Here is a 16,052-nt window from a genome sequence, read left to right as displayed (position 1 = left end):
GCAGGTTCTTTCTGGGGGGGGGGAGGGAGGTTGTGTGTGTTTAATATGTACATTTTTCCCCTGACCAGGTGAATAAAGCTTAAATTCTGCTCATTTCCGCATCATACCTTGTAAACAATACTTAACTCAGACTAGATCTATCAGTCAGACAGCATATGAACAAAGAAACAAAGAAGTGGCAGACTATCCAGCCTTATCCCCAGCATTGGGTGACTTTCTGGCAATCTCGATGGTGACCGACTTGCTCTCCACGAGGCTGCGTACAACTTTATCACTCGGTGTCGACGTGTCCTGCGACCCTTGGCGAGGTTTGCCTCCCCCTGGCTTGTTCCCAGAACTGCGGCCGCTATCTTCTCCAGCAGGTGAGTCTGGCTTTCCAGCTGTTTGGCTTGAGTTCTTGTGCAGAAGTTCCAATGCCTCGTTGACGATTCTGTCTCCACAGTCTTCTGGAATCTGCCAAATTTTTATTTTTAAAATGGTTAGCTTTTGAATGAGTTTAATGCCCCCAAGAGAAGCATGAGTGAAGGAAAGGACATCAATAAATTCAATACAGGTACAAAAACGGCCAATAAGTGTGAGGGGAAAAGCATACATAGATACAACAGAAGGAGGGTAAACAAGTAAGTTCTACTACTGGCCGCGACTAGACACAAGCAGGTCTTTTTGAAAGACGAGCCTCTGGCCTATTAAAACAAAGAGGACGTAACAGGAAAGAGGCGATACAAAAAATGTAAAATCACATGACAGTGCAGATATGTTCATGTACATAATCCACCATTAGTAGGTGTCCGAGTCAAATGAATCTATTTATTAACTCTTTCCATGTCCCAGAGCTTTTGTTTCAATTTAGTAAGAATTTTACAGCACTTACAACACAATTGGGGTAATATTAGAGCTGAAGATTAGAGGTGTTACAAGAGAGTAACAAACACAAAAAGAACGAGGAAAGAAATAGATGTTTGATACGAAAGAAGGAGCAAACCCCACCAGAGCACCTGCCAACTACCCACTTCCCAGGGTTTTTTTTACCTTTGTCTGGTCTAGTGTGTAGTAAAGCAGTTAATGTACCAGGTTGAATGTGGCATAAGGAGAGGTTAGTTAATAGACATATTGTTTTTAAAAAAAAGAAAACTTGTAGAGTATATAAACGAAGACACCAAAATAAAAGAAAGAAACAAGCAAAGAGAAGTATTGTTAAATGTAAACAATATTAAAGCTTTACAAGCATGACGGAATAAAGAAAAGGGATGTAAACCAATATTGACAGCAGATCATGAATTGGCACACTTGTGGTACTGGGTATCAATGACATACCTCAAACTGGCACAGAAAGAGAAAACCTCCCCCTCCCCCACCAAAATCATTCACTGCAATTCACCTTCTACACTTTGAAAGCAACTAAGAATGCAAAAAAGGAACCAAATACCAGTAATCAGTTCTTAGGTAAAAGTCGAGAATTCGTAAGAGAAGCTAGTTAAGGACTAAGGTCAACTACAATTTGGTGTAAAAAGAAATGCTTAAGATTCTAGAGTGACTCCTTACGTGTTTGAGGTATGTGAGCATGTCATCCGAGGTGGTCAGGGCCAGCAGCGGTCGCCGTAAGGTCAGCAGGATGGACACTGCTACATACACCAGGATTTGGGCTGATCCCGATATAACCCGATCCCAAATACTGAAACCAAAGATTTGTACATGAAGGAATGCTGTCCGAGTACGTGCCTTTCATGACAAGGAAATTAACATTTACTTACCATAACGTATTTCACACTAGATATGAAAAAACAATTTGAGTGGCAGAAAATAAAATATATTCATTGAAAAAAAAAAATGATTTTAACGACAAAGGTGTGGTAATCGCATAAAGCACACTTTAGGCAGGAAATATGTTGCATGCATTTTTTTTACAGGGGTTAGTAGCCTATTTCCCTGGCATATAGGGAAATATTCTACACTCCCTGTACATTCTAAGATTAATGAATACTAAGTCATAAATACATGCTGGCATCAGTTCTTGGTAAAGCAGCAAAAAATATTTATAAACTTATCAAAAGGCCATTCCCTTTCAAAGGCAGAGGTTCAATTACAGCACACCTTGAGTCCATCTCATATTACATAGAAGCAACGGTGAAAACACCATGGGCAATGAGAACAACACCAACCGTTCAAGAGCTGATTCAGGCAGGACACTGGCAAAGCAAGTGTGGAACCAGAAGCTCAGAAGTGGGGCCTCCAACATGCGGAGGTCACATAGGTGCTGGTGCAGTCGATGGTCCACATCCTCTTTCTGGAGACACTGCAATGTCAGTTCTGGCTGTGGACAAATTCATCAGGTGCCTGGTCTCAAGCAAATTCATTAAGTGCCTGCCAGATCTCAAGCAGACACCGTTCAAGTTTCTTCGAGTAAGTTTTTCTCGGTCTACACAGTTTCAAATAGGAACCCAACCTTAGGGAAGATCATGAGAGGTCTGACGTAAATTCAGAATTTTTGCCAGGAGAAGACAGAATAAGCTAAAGGAATGATGAAAATGAAGGAAGGAGTGAAGGTGCGGAAGCCAATTCCCTCTTTGCAAAAGAAGAAAACACTCCTTTAGTAAATATACTAAAATTTAAACACATAAAGTTTCTGCCCGACTAATACCTTTTTAAATCAATAAGGGAGAAATTGATGGATTAATTAGACAGAAAAGGATGTAGTTTAGAAACAGCTATGCCCCCCCCCCCAACAAGAAATGTCAGCTAAACGAGACAAGACTAAGAAAAGCTCAACATATATTCATATTCATACTCACAAACTGTGGTAGGGAACTGTAGATGTTGCTACTTATATGTCTGAAAAATCGCGTTGAGATCCAGAACAGATCGGCCTCAGACTCAGAGCTGGTCAGTCCACTCACAGCTTGGGCAATGGACACAAAGTACTGGTTGGTAGGGTCTTGCTCCTGGAGAAAGGAGTGCAATATTGATACATTAAAAAAAACAAAAAAACAGACTCTCTAACGGGAAAAAATAAGGAATAAAGGAGGGAGAAATTAGTAGCAAAGTAAGAACAACAAATTTGCTGCATAGCTTTGGACTAGGATTTTCAGCCTCCAGAGAAAACACTGAAACAGAAGGTGCTTTTTTTTTCAGTCACATACTTCAAGGAAAGATAACCTGGCAATAACTGAAGAGAAACCCAATAAAGTCAACCCATCAAACGTGAGCCAGAACAGTTTTAAAATAGGGTACATGAAAAAAAGAACATCATTTATTTCAAATGACCCAGCACCAACACTATTCCCTGACCCAAAAGGAATAAACCTCAGCAGCTGTGAAAGATGACAAGTGTCATTCATCCGAAGTGTTTAATTTAAATGATCTGCCACCACAATATCTTACTAATTTATTGCAGGAGTATACTCCATCTAGATATTAACCCTCCAAGCATCATCAATAAATGGCCAGTGGTGATAAGGGAAATTAAGTGATTTCACCATATTGTGTTAAAAATCCTTAAAAAGCTAGCCCAAGGAAAGTGTCTGTTGGAGGCCTACACCCTGGTCCAGGGTGAGAAGGGTGATGATAAAGATGAGAAAGGGGGAGGGGCTTTGAGAGGGGAGGTGCACAGAGGACAAGGGGTGCACTTTCTTTACCAAAAACTTATCCTGTATTGGCAAAGCCCCGTCTTCTATGAGCTTCATCCTAAGAATCTTTTGTTCCAAGGTCTCGTCCAGACACTGCGGACGCACAAGGACTGCTGCTCTCTCCAATTCTTTCACTTGCTCCTCGCGATGTCCCCACACATACTTCTCTGTACTCCGGTTGAGTGGCAGAACACCTTGACAAGGGAAAAGAAGGAAATCAACGTTCAGTTCTGAAAAATAGAATTGTGGTGACATTTACTGTGAGTCTGAACGATGATGGATACACATAATTTGTTTGTTTGAGTGAAGAGGAGCACAATGAAACAATAACGGTCATTTAGCACTTGGAAAGAGCAAGACAGACAGACAGACAAACAAACAGACAGACAGACAGACAGAACAGACAGAAAGAAAAGAAGTAGACCTACCAGTTGTGCCCTCCAACACCTTGAGATTAAATTTTGCTTCTACAAACTATCTCCCTATCATTTTCCTCCACCATACACCGAAAAAGAATTGTAAACACCGCCAGTCAACTCATATATAGCTTTGCAGTGTATCCTTTGTGGATGTAGTTGGTCATATGTGGTAGGCGTGTTCTCAATTATAAAACTCAAAACTTAGAGCAATAAATTCTTTACAGTAGAAGAGTGAAAAAAAAAGTTACGTCAGTAAATCCAAGTCACTTGAATTACTGTCAACTTCAACAGGTAGCTGCAAGCAGCAAACAACAGTTCTGATTAGATGAAGCTATCTGTGCTTGACCAAGTGTATTCAAGTGGACATTATTGTTTAATCACATTTGAGGTCATAAGGCAATTTCTTCATCTGGCCTGCCCTCTTCTGAACCAAACAGAGATGATCCCCAGTATTACAAACCCTATAAGTACATATGAATCATCACAACATAAACACACCAAGAAGAAGCTTCCAAACGTATGTTCTGTACACAGCTGGAATGCCAAAACGGAGACAAAACTGGCCTAGCTTTTCTTTCTGGATAGGCTGCTCCTTCAGTAGACTTTCCACAGATTTCTTCTCTTCCACCGTAGGAAAGAATCTAACTTTTTCATAGTAGTGAGTTCTGAAATTGCGTTCTTGATTTTGATCCATCACGCTCTCTTAGATTCCTGTAAAAAAAAAAAAGAAAGCGGAAGCTTGACAATGCATTTTTTATGATATTATTGCAGTTTGAACACGGCTAGAGAATTAAAAAAAAAAAAAAAATAAATAAATAAATAAATATATATATATATATAATATACATTATAGTGCAAAGTGAGCTTGTCAGTCCAGAGGTGGAGTTTGACTCTCAAGTCAAAATACCTCATTCACTGCTATGTTCACACTCAACTGGCATAATAGACGGACACTTCGCTTTTTCTAAAACCTTTGAGAAAATTGTAAGTGGAATCCAAGAAGAGGTTCGGTAATTTCATAATGCAGGTATTTGTGATGTTAATAAAAAAATGTAATGGGTAATGCAGGTATTTGTGATGATAATAAGGCTCCCTCGCTGTTGCATGAAGAAGATGGAAACAACACAAGAGAAAACAAACAAACAAAAAAACTTTAAAAAACAAACACCCTGACCCTGGCAGCTAATCATCCAATGGCCAGTATAAAGCAGAAGACACACATTGTGTGTCATTTGACCCCATGTTTAGTGGCGAAAGCAGCAATGGTTATCTCGTGAGGTGTGGGTAGTGGCAGAGTGCTCAATTCATTTTTAACACTTGCATATCATTGGATAAACACTGCACTGAGTCCCAACCCCTTTCATCGCGTCAAGCTATATTATTATAAACCCAGCTGCTTCTTTGAAATTGTTGAACATTATATAGGCCTACACTCTGTCTGATGCTATCACAAACAATGACAACGTAAACAAGCCAATATATATGATTTTCTGCACTTTCAGTTTGCCTGCATCATTGTCAGGAGACCTGGAGTACATTTTATACTTTTTATGCACATGAATCTGGTTACTTGAGGGAGGCATTGCGCTGCCAAGAGCGAAATGCTCTCAGCTAAAGGGATTTGAAAACAACAGCAACAACATGCACATCAAACAGAGTTGAAAAATTGAGGGCAACCTTCCAGATTTGCATGATATAATATTCACATTTGTTGGATATTGGTTAGATCTATTAGATAGGGGTTTTTATGGTAGGGTTAAGGTAACGCAACCCTAACCCTTACCTATTCAAATTATCTGAAAATCCAGCAAGTTTGTTTTCACTCTGAGACTACTTTTCCCTTCATTTATTAGGATTAGTCATTAGGCCAACCCAGATTACTGAGTGAAAGGGTGACGATCGTTGGGGACTTCAACGCTACGAGTGTGACATGGAGAAATGTACACGATAACATTCAAGGAAAGGCACTGGAGAAGGCAATGATAGCGAGCAGTTTTTCCATTCTCAACGAAACACACATGACAAGGATCGCACAGCACAATGGAGAGGATGATTCCAACATAGATTTGGCATTGATTACAGCAGGTTCGGAGGTCCTTGCTAAATGGCAGGCTCTGTCTGACCATGGAAGTGATCATCTGCCTTGTTCTGTAATGATCAATTGCCAAGAGGGCAAAATGCAAGAGGAAAAAAACATTCAGATATAATGGAAAGGACATTGGCTCTACTGTGCTGTAAAAAATAAGGCGAAAGGCTTGGGCATCATGCACAACAAAATCCAACTTTGTTCAGCCGAGCTGCCTTATTGGAATCCTATGCTTGAAGAGCTGTAGCTACAGAAGAGAAGGTCAACAAGAGCATGGCATATAGGGCGAGGAAGTCTGACAACGTATCAGAAGAGGAGAAGAATAGTCTCAGAGAGCGGATGAAAAGAGATGGGCGACTTTTCAGGGAGAGTGCAAATAAGGCCAAACAGGAACGAAGGGAGAAGTACGTGGCCAAGGTGTTATCAGAGAAGGCACTACACAAGTTCGGGAAATTGCACAGAAAAATGAAGGGATTAAAGACTGACGTGGGCTCTCTGTCTGTTAAAGATGAGAATGATCTAGGCTACTGGAGACAGATGAAGCAAAAGGCCGGCCTTTTCTTGAGAGGTACATCAAGCAGACTCACCAAGGCAACACGGAGGAGCGTACTAACATCCGAGCAATTCTGAAAACTGCTGTGTCAGAGGTGCTGTATGGAGAGGGTGTCACAATACAGGAAGTGAAGCAGGTAATAAGCGGAACGAAGGATAGTGCAGCACGACCTGATGGGGAGAGATACAGCCATTTTAAGGATGCAGATGAAGAAGATCTACAGGGCATGGTGGAGGACTTCAACGAGTCAGGCCAAAGGCAAGATTCCAGAGGAGTGGCTACACAGCTACCTCATGTCTCTCACTAAACCAGGCAAACACCACTCCAACATCAAGGGATACAAAATCATCACCATGCAGAATACCTATGGAAAGACCCTGGAAAAGATTGTGGCTAAAAGGCAGGCAAATTACCTAGAGAGAAAAAGCTCCTTCCGGATGGCCTTGGAAGCTACAGACCAGGGAAAGACACCTGCACAAACACGGCTGTGTTAGACCGTTAGTGTGATGTATTTGAAGGGTTCCAGAGAAAGGAGGAGACAGCAGTCACAGCAATGGCTGCAATAGACCATCTAGAGGATGCTTACAACCGAGTCGATTACGGCAAGCTGGTGATGGATGTCAGACCCAGTAGTGACTGCCTCAGCCTCAGGACTGCCACTAGAATTTAAAGCCTGGTCCTGTTCAATAAATCTAGATCTAGATCTAGATCTAAAATTGCCAGGATCGGTTAAGTGGAGCAGGAAGAATCCTAACCTTTGCTGATGATGTGATGGTCTATGGACAAGGTCGTGATAGGCTAGTCTAGATCTAGATCTAGATCTAGAATCTAGACTAGATCTAGATCTAATATCGGCGATTGTTAAGATTCCCGCGTTTAATTCCGATGTGCATTTTTCATACCCTCATTCAGGCATATTTCACTTTGGTCCCTAACCTTAACCCTACCCTAACCCTAACCTAGGGTTAGGGACCCCTAACCCTAACCTAGGGTTGGTTAGGGACCAAAGCGAAATATGCCTGAGGGTATGAAAAACGCACATCTGAATAAAACGCGGGAATCTTAACAATCGCCCTAATATCTAAATCTAGATCTAATAATATCTAGATTCTATATCTAGATTCTATATATCTAGATCTAGAATCTATTTAAAGTTAAAGTATTTATCTATGGCTTTGCAGTTGCATAAACTTCTGAACTGCGTTGCACTGTCGCTACCGAATTACCTTCTAGCATCTGAACATTGGTAATTGTAGGCTATAGTGCGAAAACCAGAGCCGTTTGAGTGTCGAATGAGCGGCGAAAGAAGCAAAGCAGTCAGAAAGAGAGCCCAAGGTAAGCGACGAACGGATTTGGGCACTTGCTTTACTTGGCCGATGCTATCTCCTACCTCCTGTTTATAATCCTTTCTTACTTTCGGTTTGAACAGGTCACTTCCTCTCCCAGATTAACATGAAATCCAAGACTCACACCTAGGGCCTAATAATAGTATAATTTATTATACATGTACTCAATATGAACTCCCAAGGAAATATCGGTAATTAACAAGTCATACTTTCAGTCGTTATTATTTCTTTTCATTTTGGTTTCCTGGTCAACGTTTCGACTTCTAAACAACTACTTTTCTATCCATTAGTTTAGTGCGGGACATCCAAGGAGGTTACAGTATATTTATTTATAGTCTCTGGTTACAGTAAGCTCCCTGGGGACATCCAGTTGTTGTTGTATCGGAATGTATAGAGACCAAGGAGTTCCTTGATCGAGACCAGCTAAACGTTAAAGTTAAAGACGAAGAAATGAAAAGGTCTTGGGATTTTATAGTGCAAATCTTTGCGCTTTACTTTTTCTTTCAACATCCGTTACTGAAATTTTAGATTGATTGCAGTCAAGTTTGACGCAGTTCCCAAGTAGTTATTTTTAAAATTTAATTTAATTTTTTTGGGTTGTTTTTGGCTTATTTCTGATCTGGGGGGGGGGGCTTTTTTGGAGCGTCCGCACTTTATGTTCTTGTTTTTTCTTGAAAATTCTTGTTACAGGGCCAATCTGGTCAACCCTGTTGGCTGATACGGACGCAATATATCTAACTTGTAGCAATAGAATAAAAGACCAAAGAAAAACACAAACATCCCTCATTTGACACCCCCCCCCCCCCAAACCCCCAGTCATTGACTAAACATCAGATTAAGAAAAACGAAGCTGCTAGATTATTTCGAAACTACGGCCCAATCATTATTTCTTAGCTTTGGATGTTAGTGACCTATATAAACCTTTGACCCTCTTTCTTTTTCATATATTAGAATCTAGATCTATTTCCGATTTCCTGCAGATCGAGCCAACCAACACTAGACCGAAGACTCTATAGGCCTAGTGACAACAACAACCATGGCTGCGGATGACGAAGCTCGGGTGATAAACTTAGGTCCCACAGAGGATAACACTCCTGTTGCTGGAGTTGAACTTTCTAAAAGACTGCAGAAGACCATGTTAAAGTGAGTTAAACTTTTTCTTCCGTGGTGGTTACTCCGGTTACGTAAACTGTTGCGTTACTTTCACTTTCTGCGTCAAGATTGAGTCATTCCATTCCTGTCCCGGTCATTAATTTTCTCTTGACAGGAGAAGGCCTAGTCTGCAGTTTACAGCAGTCAACCAACTGAACCCTTGCCCTAGGACGATTTATGCTTGCATGGGTTTTGAGTGATTTATGATTTCACTAGATATTCTTGATCTTATACTTATACTTTGTAACTTTAGCACGTTAAATTCCCTGCCAAATTCCCAAAGTCTAGACTCTAGAGATCTAGATCTAGATTCTAGATCTAATCTAAATCTAGATATATAGATTCTAGATCTACAATCCCTGACTCAGACCTTCAAAACTTTGAGGCCTGGGCCTAAAAATGTGCAAACGAGATCTAGGCTAGGCCTACCTACATGAACAGATCAACAGTGGTTTTCAGTAGCCTAGTGCTGGGCGGCTAGGTTCTCGATTATTGAAAGCTAGGAATCGAAGGAATCGATTCCGAAATCAATTACTTACTTTCTAATGACATAATTTCTTACGGTGGTTACCTGTTTGGCTCAAAACCATCTTCAAGACTTTAACTTTTAATTTTTCAAAAATAAATTCTTTTTTAGGTAAATTTTTACTTTCACTCCCGCTCACAGATGCACTGTTTCAGGGGTCAAACTGCTGTACTGTTTGCTGCAGATCACACATAAAGCCACTAAAACTGTCGCAAATCAATTATTTTCAAGACAATTTCAAATCTAACTGTAAAATATCAAATAATGGGTAAAAACAGGGGGGCATGCCCCCCTGTAACCCCTCAGATTTTCTTTTACCCCAGTGGGGCAAGCCCCCCTGGAACCCCCCGATTGGTCCAAAGCATGTCTATCTCGGTTAAAAACAATCAAATATTTCAAAAACTATTAATTTGCGACGGAAATGAAGTTAGTTGATATTCGTGTTCAGCGCATCAATATTTAGTAGAAAATAGGCATCTGGTAGCTGAGTGTGAGACGGGAGGGAAAGTAAAAAAATACCCTTTTTTAAAAAATAAGATTTTAGTGATTGAAGTAGAGCTGATAACTGTTGGTTTACGTAAAAAGGAGTCGGAACTTTTCTTCTACATTAATCGTGGGAATCGGTTCCGGAATGAATTCTTCGCCCAGCTCTAGTTTTCAGTCTTCCATCATGATTTTGGAAGCCATTGAGTATAATCTTGATGACATCATAGAATTTTGATCCAGATCTGATAGTGGTCGCTCGTTTCGGAAGTCCTCAATTGAAGAATTTAACGTGCTAAAGAAAGTATAAGACATAAGATCACCGATTTCACACCTGCAGGAAGATGCACTGTTTTGGGGGTCCAGACCGCTGTTCTTTTGGCTGCAGACCTCACATATATGACCATTAGATCTAGATCTAGATTTAAACTAAATTAGAGTCCACGAATGAACAGGTCTTGCCTGCTCGTGAAGATTTGATCGCTGCACTTCAGGCATACAGTTACAGAGTCAGAGACAAAAACTGTTCATTTAGCAAGTGGGCAGACAGAGTGACTCATTGCTTTGCATGCTACTATACTTTAACTACGAGATCTAGGCTACTCTAAAAGTGTACTACACTAACAAGTAGGCCTATTATTACACCAAGACCCACTCCCATACCACCCCTCCCCCCCCCCCCCCCCCTCCAAATACTATGCCTGGGTGCCAATCATAGGAGGTATTGGGTATTTTTTCACTCCAGGGTCTTTTTGGAATTTTTTAAAGTTCGTCTTCGCGAGAAATTAAAACGCACACATAGTGCTACATGATCACCACCCTCTCGCCCACTCCCTGAGGCACCGCTAGTAAGTGGCTTGGGCTTGAAACATGAGGCCCCATTTACACACAAACAATTTAATATGATCTATAGACTCCCTGTGTCTAGTATCTTGTCTGCTAGAATTTGACTATTTGCCCACCCGCTGAGTGGAGCTGACCCCAAAAAAGTCAAATGTCTTGGGGTTCGAGGTCAGTTGACATGACCGTCCATTACTCTCTTGCTCTGAGTCTGTGAGTAATGGACATAAAGCCATCATAAATCAGTTGTTTTCAAGGAAGTCTCAAACCTAATCATCCTATACTTTATATTTAATAAAACATCATTTTGGAAAATACAATAGAGATGTGGGGGGGGGGGTGACCCCTGAAACCCCTCAGATATACTGTAGATATTTATGCGAAAATACTACTCCATGAAATGTAAGCCTATTCTATTGCAAAAAGTAAAGTATAAATAAAATTTTAATAAAGACATCAAAGTAATGCAAAAATTAATACAATACGAGATGATAAAGTAGACTAATTTCATGTAAAACGGATAAAAATGACAAGAACGTTCTTAAATGCTGATACAGTACCTGAGCCATGAAATGAGAATGAAAGTAATTTAATAATGACATTGTTTTTTTATGAAGACCTCGAGAGTCTGAGAGAGGCAACAGTTCAAGTTTAAAATGTCTCACACATGATAAAATAGGCCTTGGCCCTAGTGTACTCTTGTAAAAGAGACATTCCATACACCTGTTCAATACAATCATTTTGCCATTGTGATATAATAAGGGAGAAACTAATTTCTGCGGAGGGGATCCTTTTTTAAAATCATGGTTTATAAAGTTTTATGTGGGTTTTTTTCCACTTCAATTGGAAATATTTTCTCAAAAGATTTTGTTCTCTCTTCGAATGACTATATTTATGAGAAAAAAATTAGTCTGACTGTATCCATACTCTCTCTCTGTCTCTGTCACTCTCATTCTCACTCTCAAGTCACACACCTGCACCTCTTTACTTCTACGCACAACAAGGTAAAGATTTCTTTCCATTGCATGATGCTCTTCAGCTTCAAAATGCAATGTGTGAAAGTACTTCTTGTTTGACAGTGGGGTACAGTATGTATCTGATTTTCCTTGTTAAAGTTGAGATGCTTTGCTCTTCTCTGCCAATTCCCAATGTGTGTTGAATCGACTGGCTCTGCCAAAAGTATTTAATCCATTGACAATGTCCTATAACTAACTTCTGTATTTTTCAACACGTGCGGTCAATGTTCATTAAATTATTGAAAGAATAAATGAAATAAATGTTGATGGGTGTTTGGATAGGGAGGGGGAGGGAGTTCCATTTTTGTTTTGAGGTCGTGTAGAGATTAAAAACTGGAAATTATGCATGTAATACAATACAGTTTGAGGCACAGTGACATTTCACTAGTATTGTTACTGTGGTACACAGACTTGCCTACTGTCCCGAATTTCACATGACTGTCCCTGATTTGGCATGCAGGAATTTGAGAACCTGCTTAACACATACACACGCCAAAACCAGTCTCACTTATTTGGAATTTTGTTCATTGTTAGGCAATCTGAAATTGTTTTATAATGTTGGGTGTATTCTTGATTGGGTTTTGAAAAAGCTGGCAAGCCTGGTGATATAATATATGTGCATTCTGAGGATGGGATGGGGGGGGGTCTCCTTGTAGTGTTGCACTCTTCATATGAGTACCAAGCTACTTGAGATCATGGGATCAAAGAAAAGGCATACATTTACTATCGTAGGTCTTGTACTGAATAATAATAGTGATCTACTATAGGGAATGACAAGAAAGAAAAGAAATAACGATAGATGGGTTTGTTGTGCAATGCAGCAATTGGGGGTAACAGAGGAGGTGGAACACAATACACCTTGAAGAATGAGATACAGGAAGGAGAGCGAGAAAGAGTTCCATTCACTTTTAGAGCAGGAGCACGTTGATCTCCAAGGTCAAGGTGTAGCACATTTACCCCTGTCATATTGTTATGGTTTATTGACCATGCGGGTACAGGTTCCGATTGTTAGTAAGGCCAGTGATGGATTTCTGCTCCAGTGCACACAAGCTCTCTGTCATTTCAGAAGTGCTGACAGAGGTTACTGTTGAACAGTTGGTTCTAAACTTGACCAACCAGAGGAAGTTCCGGTTGCAAGTAAAGCAAAAAAAGTTCAGCTCCTTCATGGTAAAACTTTCTCACAGCTTGGTGACCAGTTGATAAATTGAGTGCTCTTCCTTCAAACTAACCAGTTATTCTGCATGTCTCTTCTCTTTAGTTTGAGAACAACCAAAGGACTAAATGTGTTGACCTGCAAATTGTTCTCGTTAGCGCTATTTGTACTCCGTATTGTGTCCACAATTGTTGCTTATGAGAACAGTTTATGAATGGTTAGTAAACTCTAAACGACTGGCAGTGTTGGGACCTAGTTGATAGATTGGTGGTCTCTGGAATGTGTTCTTGAGCAAGACAGGATAGCATTAGCTCAAAAATTCAAATAAATAGAGTGTTGCCCAGAGGTGATTAGAATGAGAAATGGTGTGTCGTGTGTGTACAATATTTTATTCGAAGTGATTATTTCTCCGAACGGTTTCCGACCTCGAGATATTTTGGGTTATTTGCGAGATTTAGGCGTCATCCTTTCATTCTGCCATTCTGCGAGGACTGGGAAGAAACATTTTTTGCAGCAAATTCAATTTCAAGAGCTAGAGATTTTTAAATGTTTGGATATTCAGATACTTCAGTTGTGGTTGGGGCAACAGTCCCGGACTACAGTGCATACTTCATTTGAAAATACCTTCAAAAGGTACAGCGAGAAAACAAGACTGCTCGACCTTGGCAGTAACCTATTTTGCATTTAGTCACCCAGCAAAAACTAATATCCTTCATGTAAAAAAAAAAATCCCTCCACGCCCCCCCCCCCCTTTACACACACACACAGACACACACACACACACACACACACACACATACATGCTCACTCACACACACACACACAGGCACGCATGCACACACACACACACACACACACACACACACACACACACACACACACAGAGGAACGCATGCACACACACACACACATACACACACACACACGGGCCATTCCATTCGCTTATTATCAAGAAATCTCGAGAACGGAAACTGTTAGGAGAAATAGAGTTCAAGAGTATTTTCCCGAACGTTCGGAGAAATAGAGCCGGTCTATTTCATTTTTAGTAAGAGTATTTAGCATTTGCAACAGAAATATAGGTAATATATTATGTACGGAAGATTAGAGGTGTTTCTGGACGAGAGAGTGGCATACAAAGAAAAGAAGGAGAGATTTAAGGACGACAGATGTTTGTGATATGTAAGAAAGATGGAGCAAACCACACCAGAGTATTTGCCAACCACCCACCGTAAAAATGTTTGTAGAAATAGCCTCATATGTCCTAAGTGGTGTGGTATTATTATGGTGTTGGTGCTCTAGTGGTTAGGCTGTTGGGCTCTCTACCAAAAGACTGGGTTCGAACCCCGTCAGTGGCCTGACGTTTTGTCCTTGGGAAAGGCTCACATCACTTATGTGGGAATGGGTAGGCCTTCCTGGCCTAAGACAGCGAAAGAACTAGTCAGTTTGTTAGTGTTTGAGCACTTAACTGGCTGCTTGCACTGTATACTTCCCAGGAAGGTCTGCTGGGGTAGATTGCAAATTGTAAAGCACATAGCTTGCTGTTGAGCAGAGATTAATACATGTAATAGTGATATAATAAGTGGTACAAAAATGACGTGGTGTAATTTGCAATTTCGACATAAAGTCATTAATAAAAGTTTTATGCTCGATGTAGTTTTCTTTTAAATAATAATAATACTACAATATAATAATGGTTTATTGTTTTGGTAAGTTTGAGGGGGCGCTTTTTTTTGCGTCTCTGGTACTCCCCAAGACTGTTTCTGGTAACGGACATACAGTGTTGTCTTCAGTTGAAAGCATTAAGTCAAGAGATATTGAAAGAACCTATAGATCTACCACCGTTTTCGAATTATTTTAATTTATACATATGTACTTCGACTCGTAACTACCTTTAATTAAGCTTGTTCTTAATTAATTCGAGAGAATTGGAAACAGTTGGCGCGCCTACACGCTTTTTTGGCACAATGCCACTTCCTTCCATCCGTTGAATTAAATCAATAATGTAGTGAATGCTTTTGCGTCGCGTACTTTTTTTCAACGGCCACTCGGCAGTATTATACATCATGTACCAATATCGCTTGGCGGTGATTCTGCGTGTTGTTTTCCCGTGCAAATCACATTTATTCTGTTCTTTAGGGTTCACCTTTCATCTTGCAAGCGTTGAACTCTTAATCGTCTTCCTCTTGTTTCCAACCGTGTTCATCCTTACGAGTACATCAACGAGCAGACCAGAGTTATTTTCATCCCCCACCCCCCTACACACACACACACACATACACATAATATACGGGGGCTCTCGTGGCCTAGAGGTTAAGGTGTGTGCCTCTCTTTCAAAGGTCCCGGGTTCGAATCCGGGTGGCGATCGGAAAATTTTCTTCTCTAAAAAATTGTCTCCTTTCCTCTCCGGCACAGTTCTGTCTTCTGCTTTCGTCTCCGCTCTCTGCCCCCACCCCTCACCTCGGTTGCCCCCTACTCTGGGCTCCTGACTCTTTCTGCAGCCTTTCTTCTGCTACTCCTCTGCTCCTTCTTATTCTTACTGCTGTCTTTCAGCCACACCCCTGATCTCCTGGTAGGAAAGATCTGCACCTAGCCTTCTCGGACAAGGGCGAAAAATCTTGGAGGCCTCGTGTGCGAGTTGCGCACGTAAAAGATCCCTTGGTTGTCTTAAATCGATAAGAGTTGGCTTCGGCCGCCACCCGGGCAAAATTCAACATTTTCTACCAACTGAAAATGTTTATTGTGTCCTTCACGCTCATAACACCTTATGCTGTTGGGAGCGCCGTAAAACACTTACCAAAAAAACACACACATACAGTCTCTCTCACATATATACACATACACACACGCACACGCAC

At 40.7% G+C, this 16,052-nt stretch overlaps 2 protein-coding genes across 2 annotated transcripts in view; one reads left to right on the top strand and one right to left on the bottom strand.

Annotated features, from left to right (window-relative positions):
* Window positions 1-6: 6 nt before the first annotated feature.
* LOC101862749 (TBC1 domain family member 7) lies at window positions 7-8,115 on the bottom strand. The gene is made up of 7 exons (XM_005105645.3): window positions 7,908-8,115; window positions 4,541-4,753; window positions 3,633-3,817; window positions 2,790-2,939; window positions 2,160-2,311; window positions 1,543-1,672; window positions 7-453 (listed from the first exon to the last, which is right to left on the bottom strand). Exons 2-7 carry the CDS (start codon window positions 4,734-4,736, stop codon window positions 184-186), a joined length of 1,083 nt encoding a protein of 360 aa, XP_005105702.1. The 5' UTR covers window positions 4,737-4,753; window positions 7,908-8,115; the 3' UTR covers window positions 7-183.
* Window positions 8,116-8,957: 842 nt separating this feature from the next.
* Window positions 8,958-16,052, top strand: part of LOC101862525 — a 37,863-nt gene continuing 30,768 nt past the window's right edge. Inside the window, exon 1 of the mRNA XM_005105644.3 lies at window positions 8,958-9,170. Coding sequence (XP_005105701.1) covers window positions 9,064-9,170 — 107 coding nt within the window. The 5' untranslated portion in view covers window positions 8,958-9,063. The remainder of the gene's footprint in view (window positions 9,171-16,052) is intronic.

This window comes from Aplysia californica, unplaced genomic scaffold, assembly GCF_000002075.1.
Source record: "Aplysia californica isolate F4 #8 unplaced genomic scaffold, AplCal3.0 scaffold00483, whole genome shotgun sequence".
In the NCBI taxonomy this organism is placed as follows: Eukaryota; Metazoa; Mollusca; class Gastropoda; order Aplysiida; family Aplysiidae; genus Aplysia; species Aplysia californica.
This window is presented reverse-complemented; position numbering and strand designations above follow the sequence as displayed.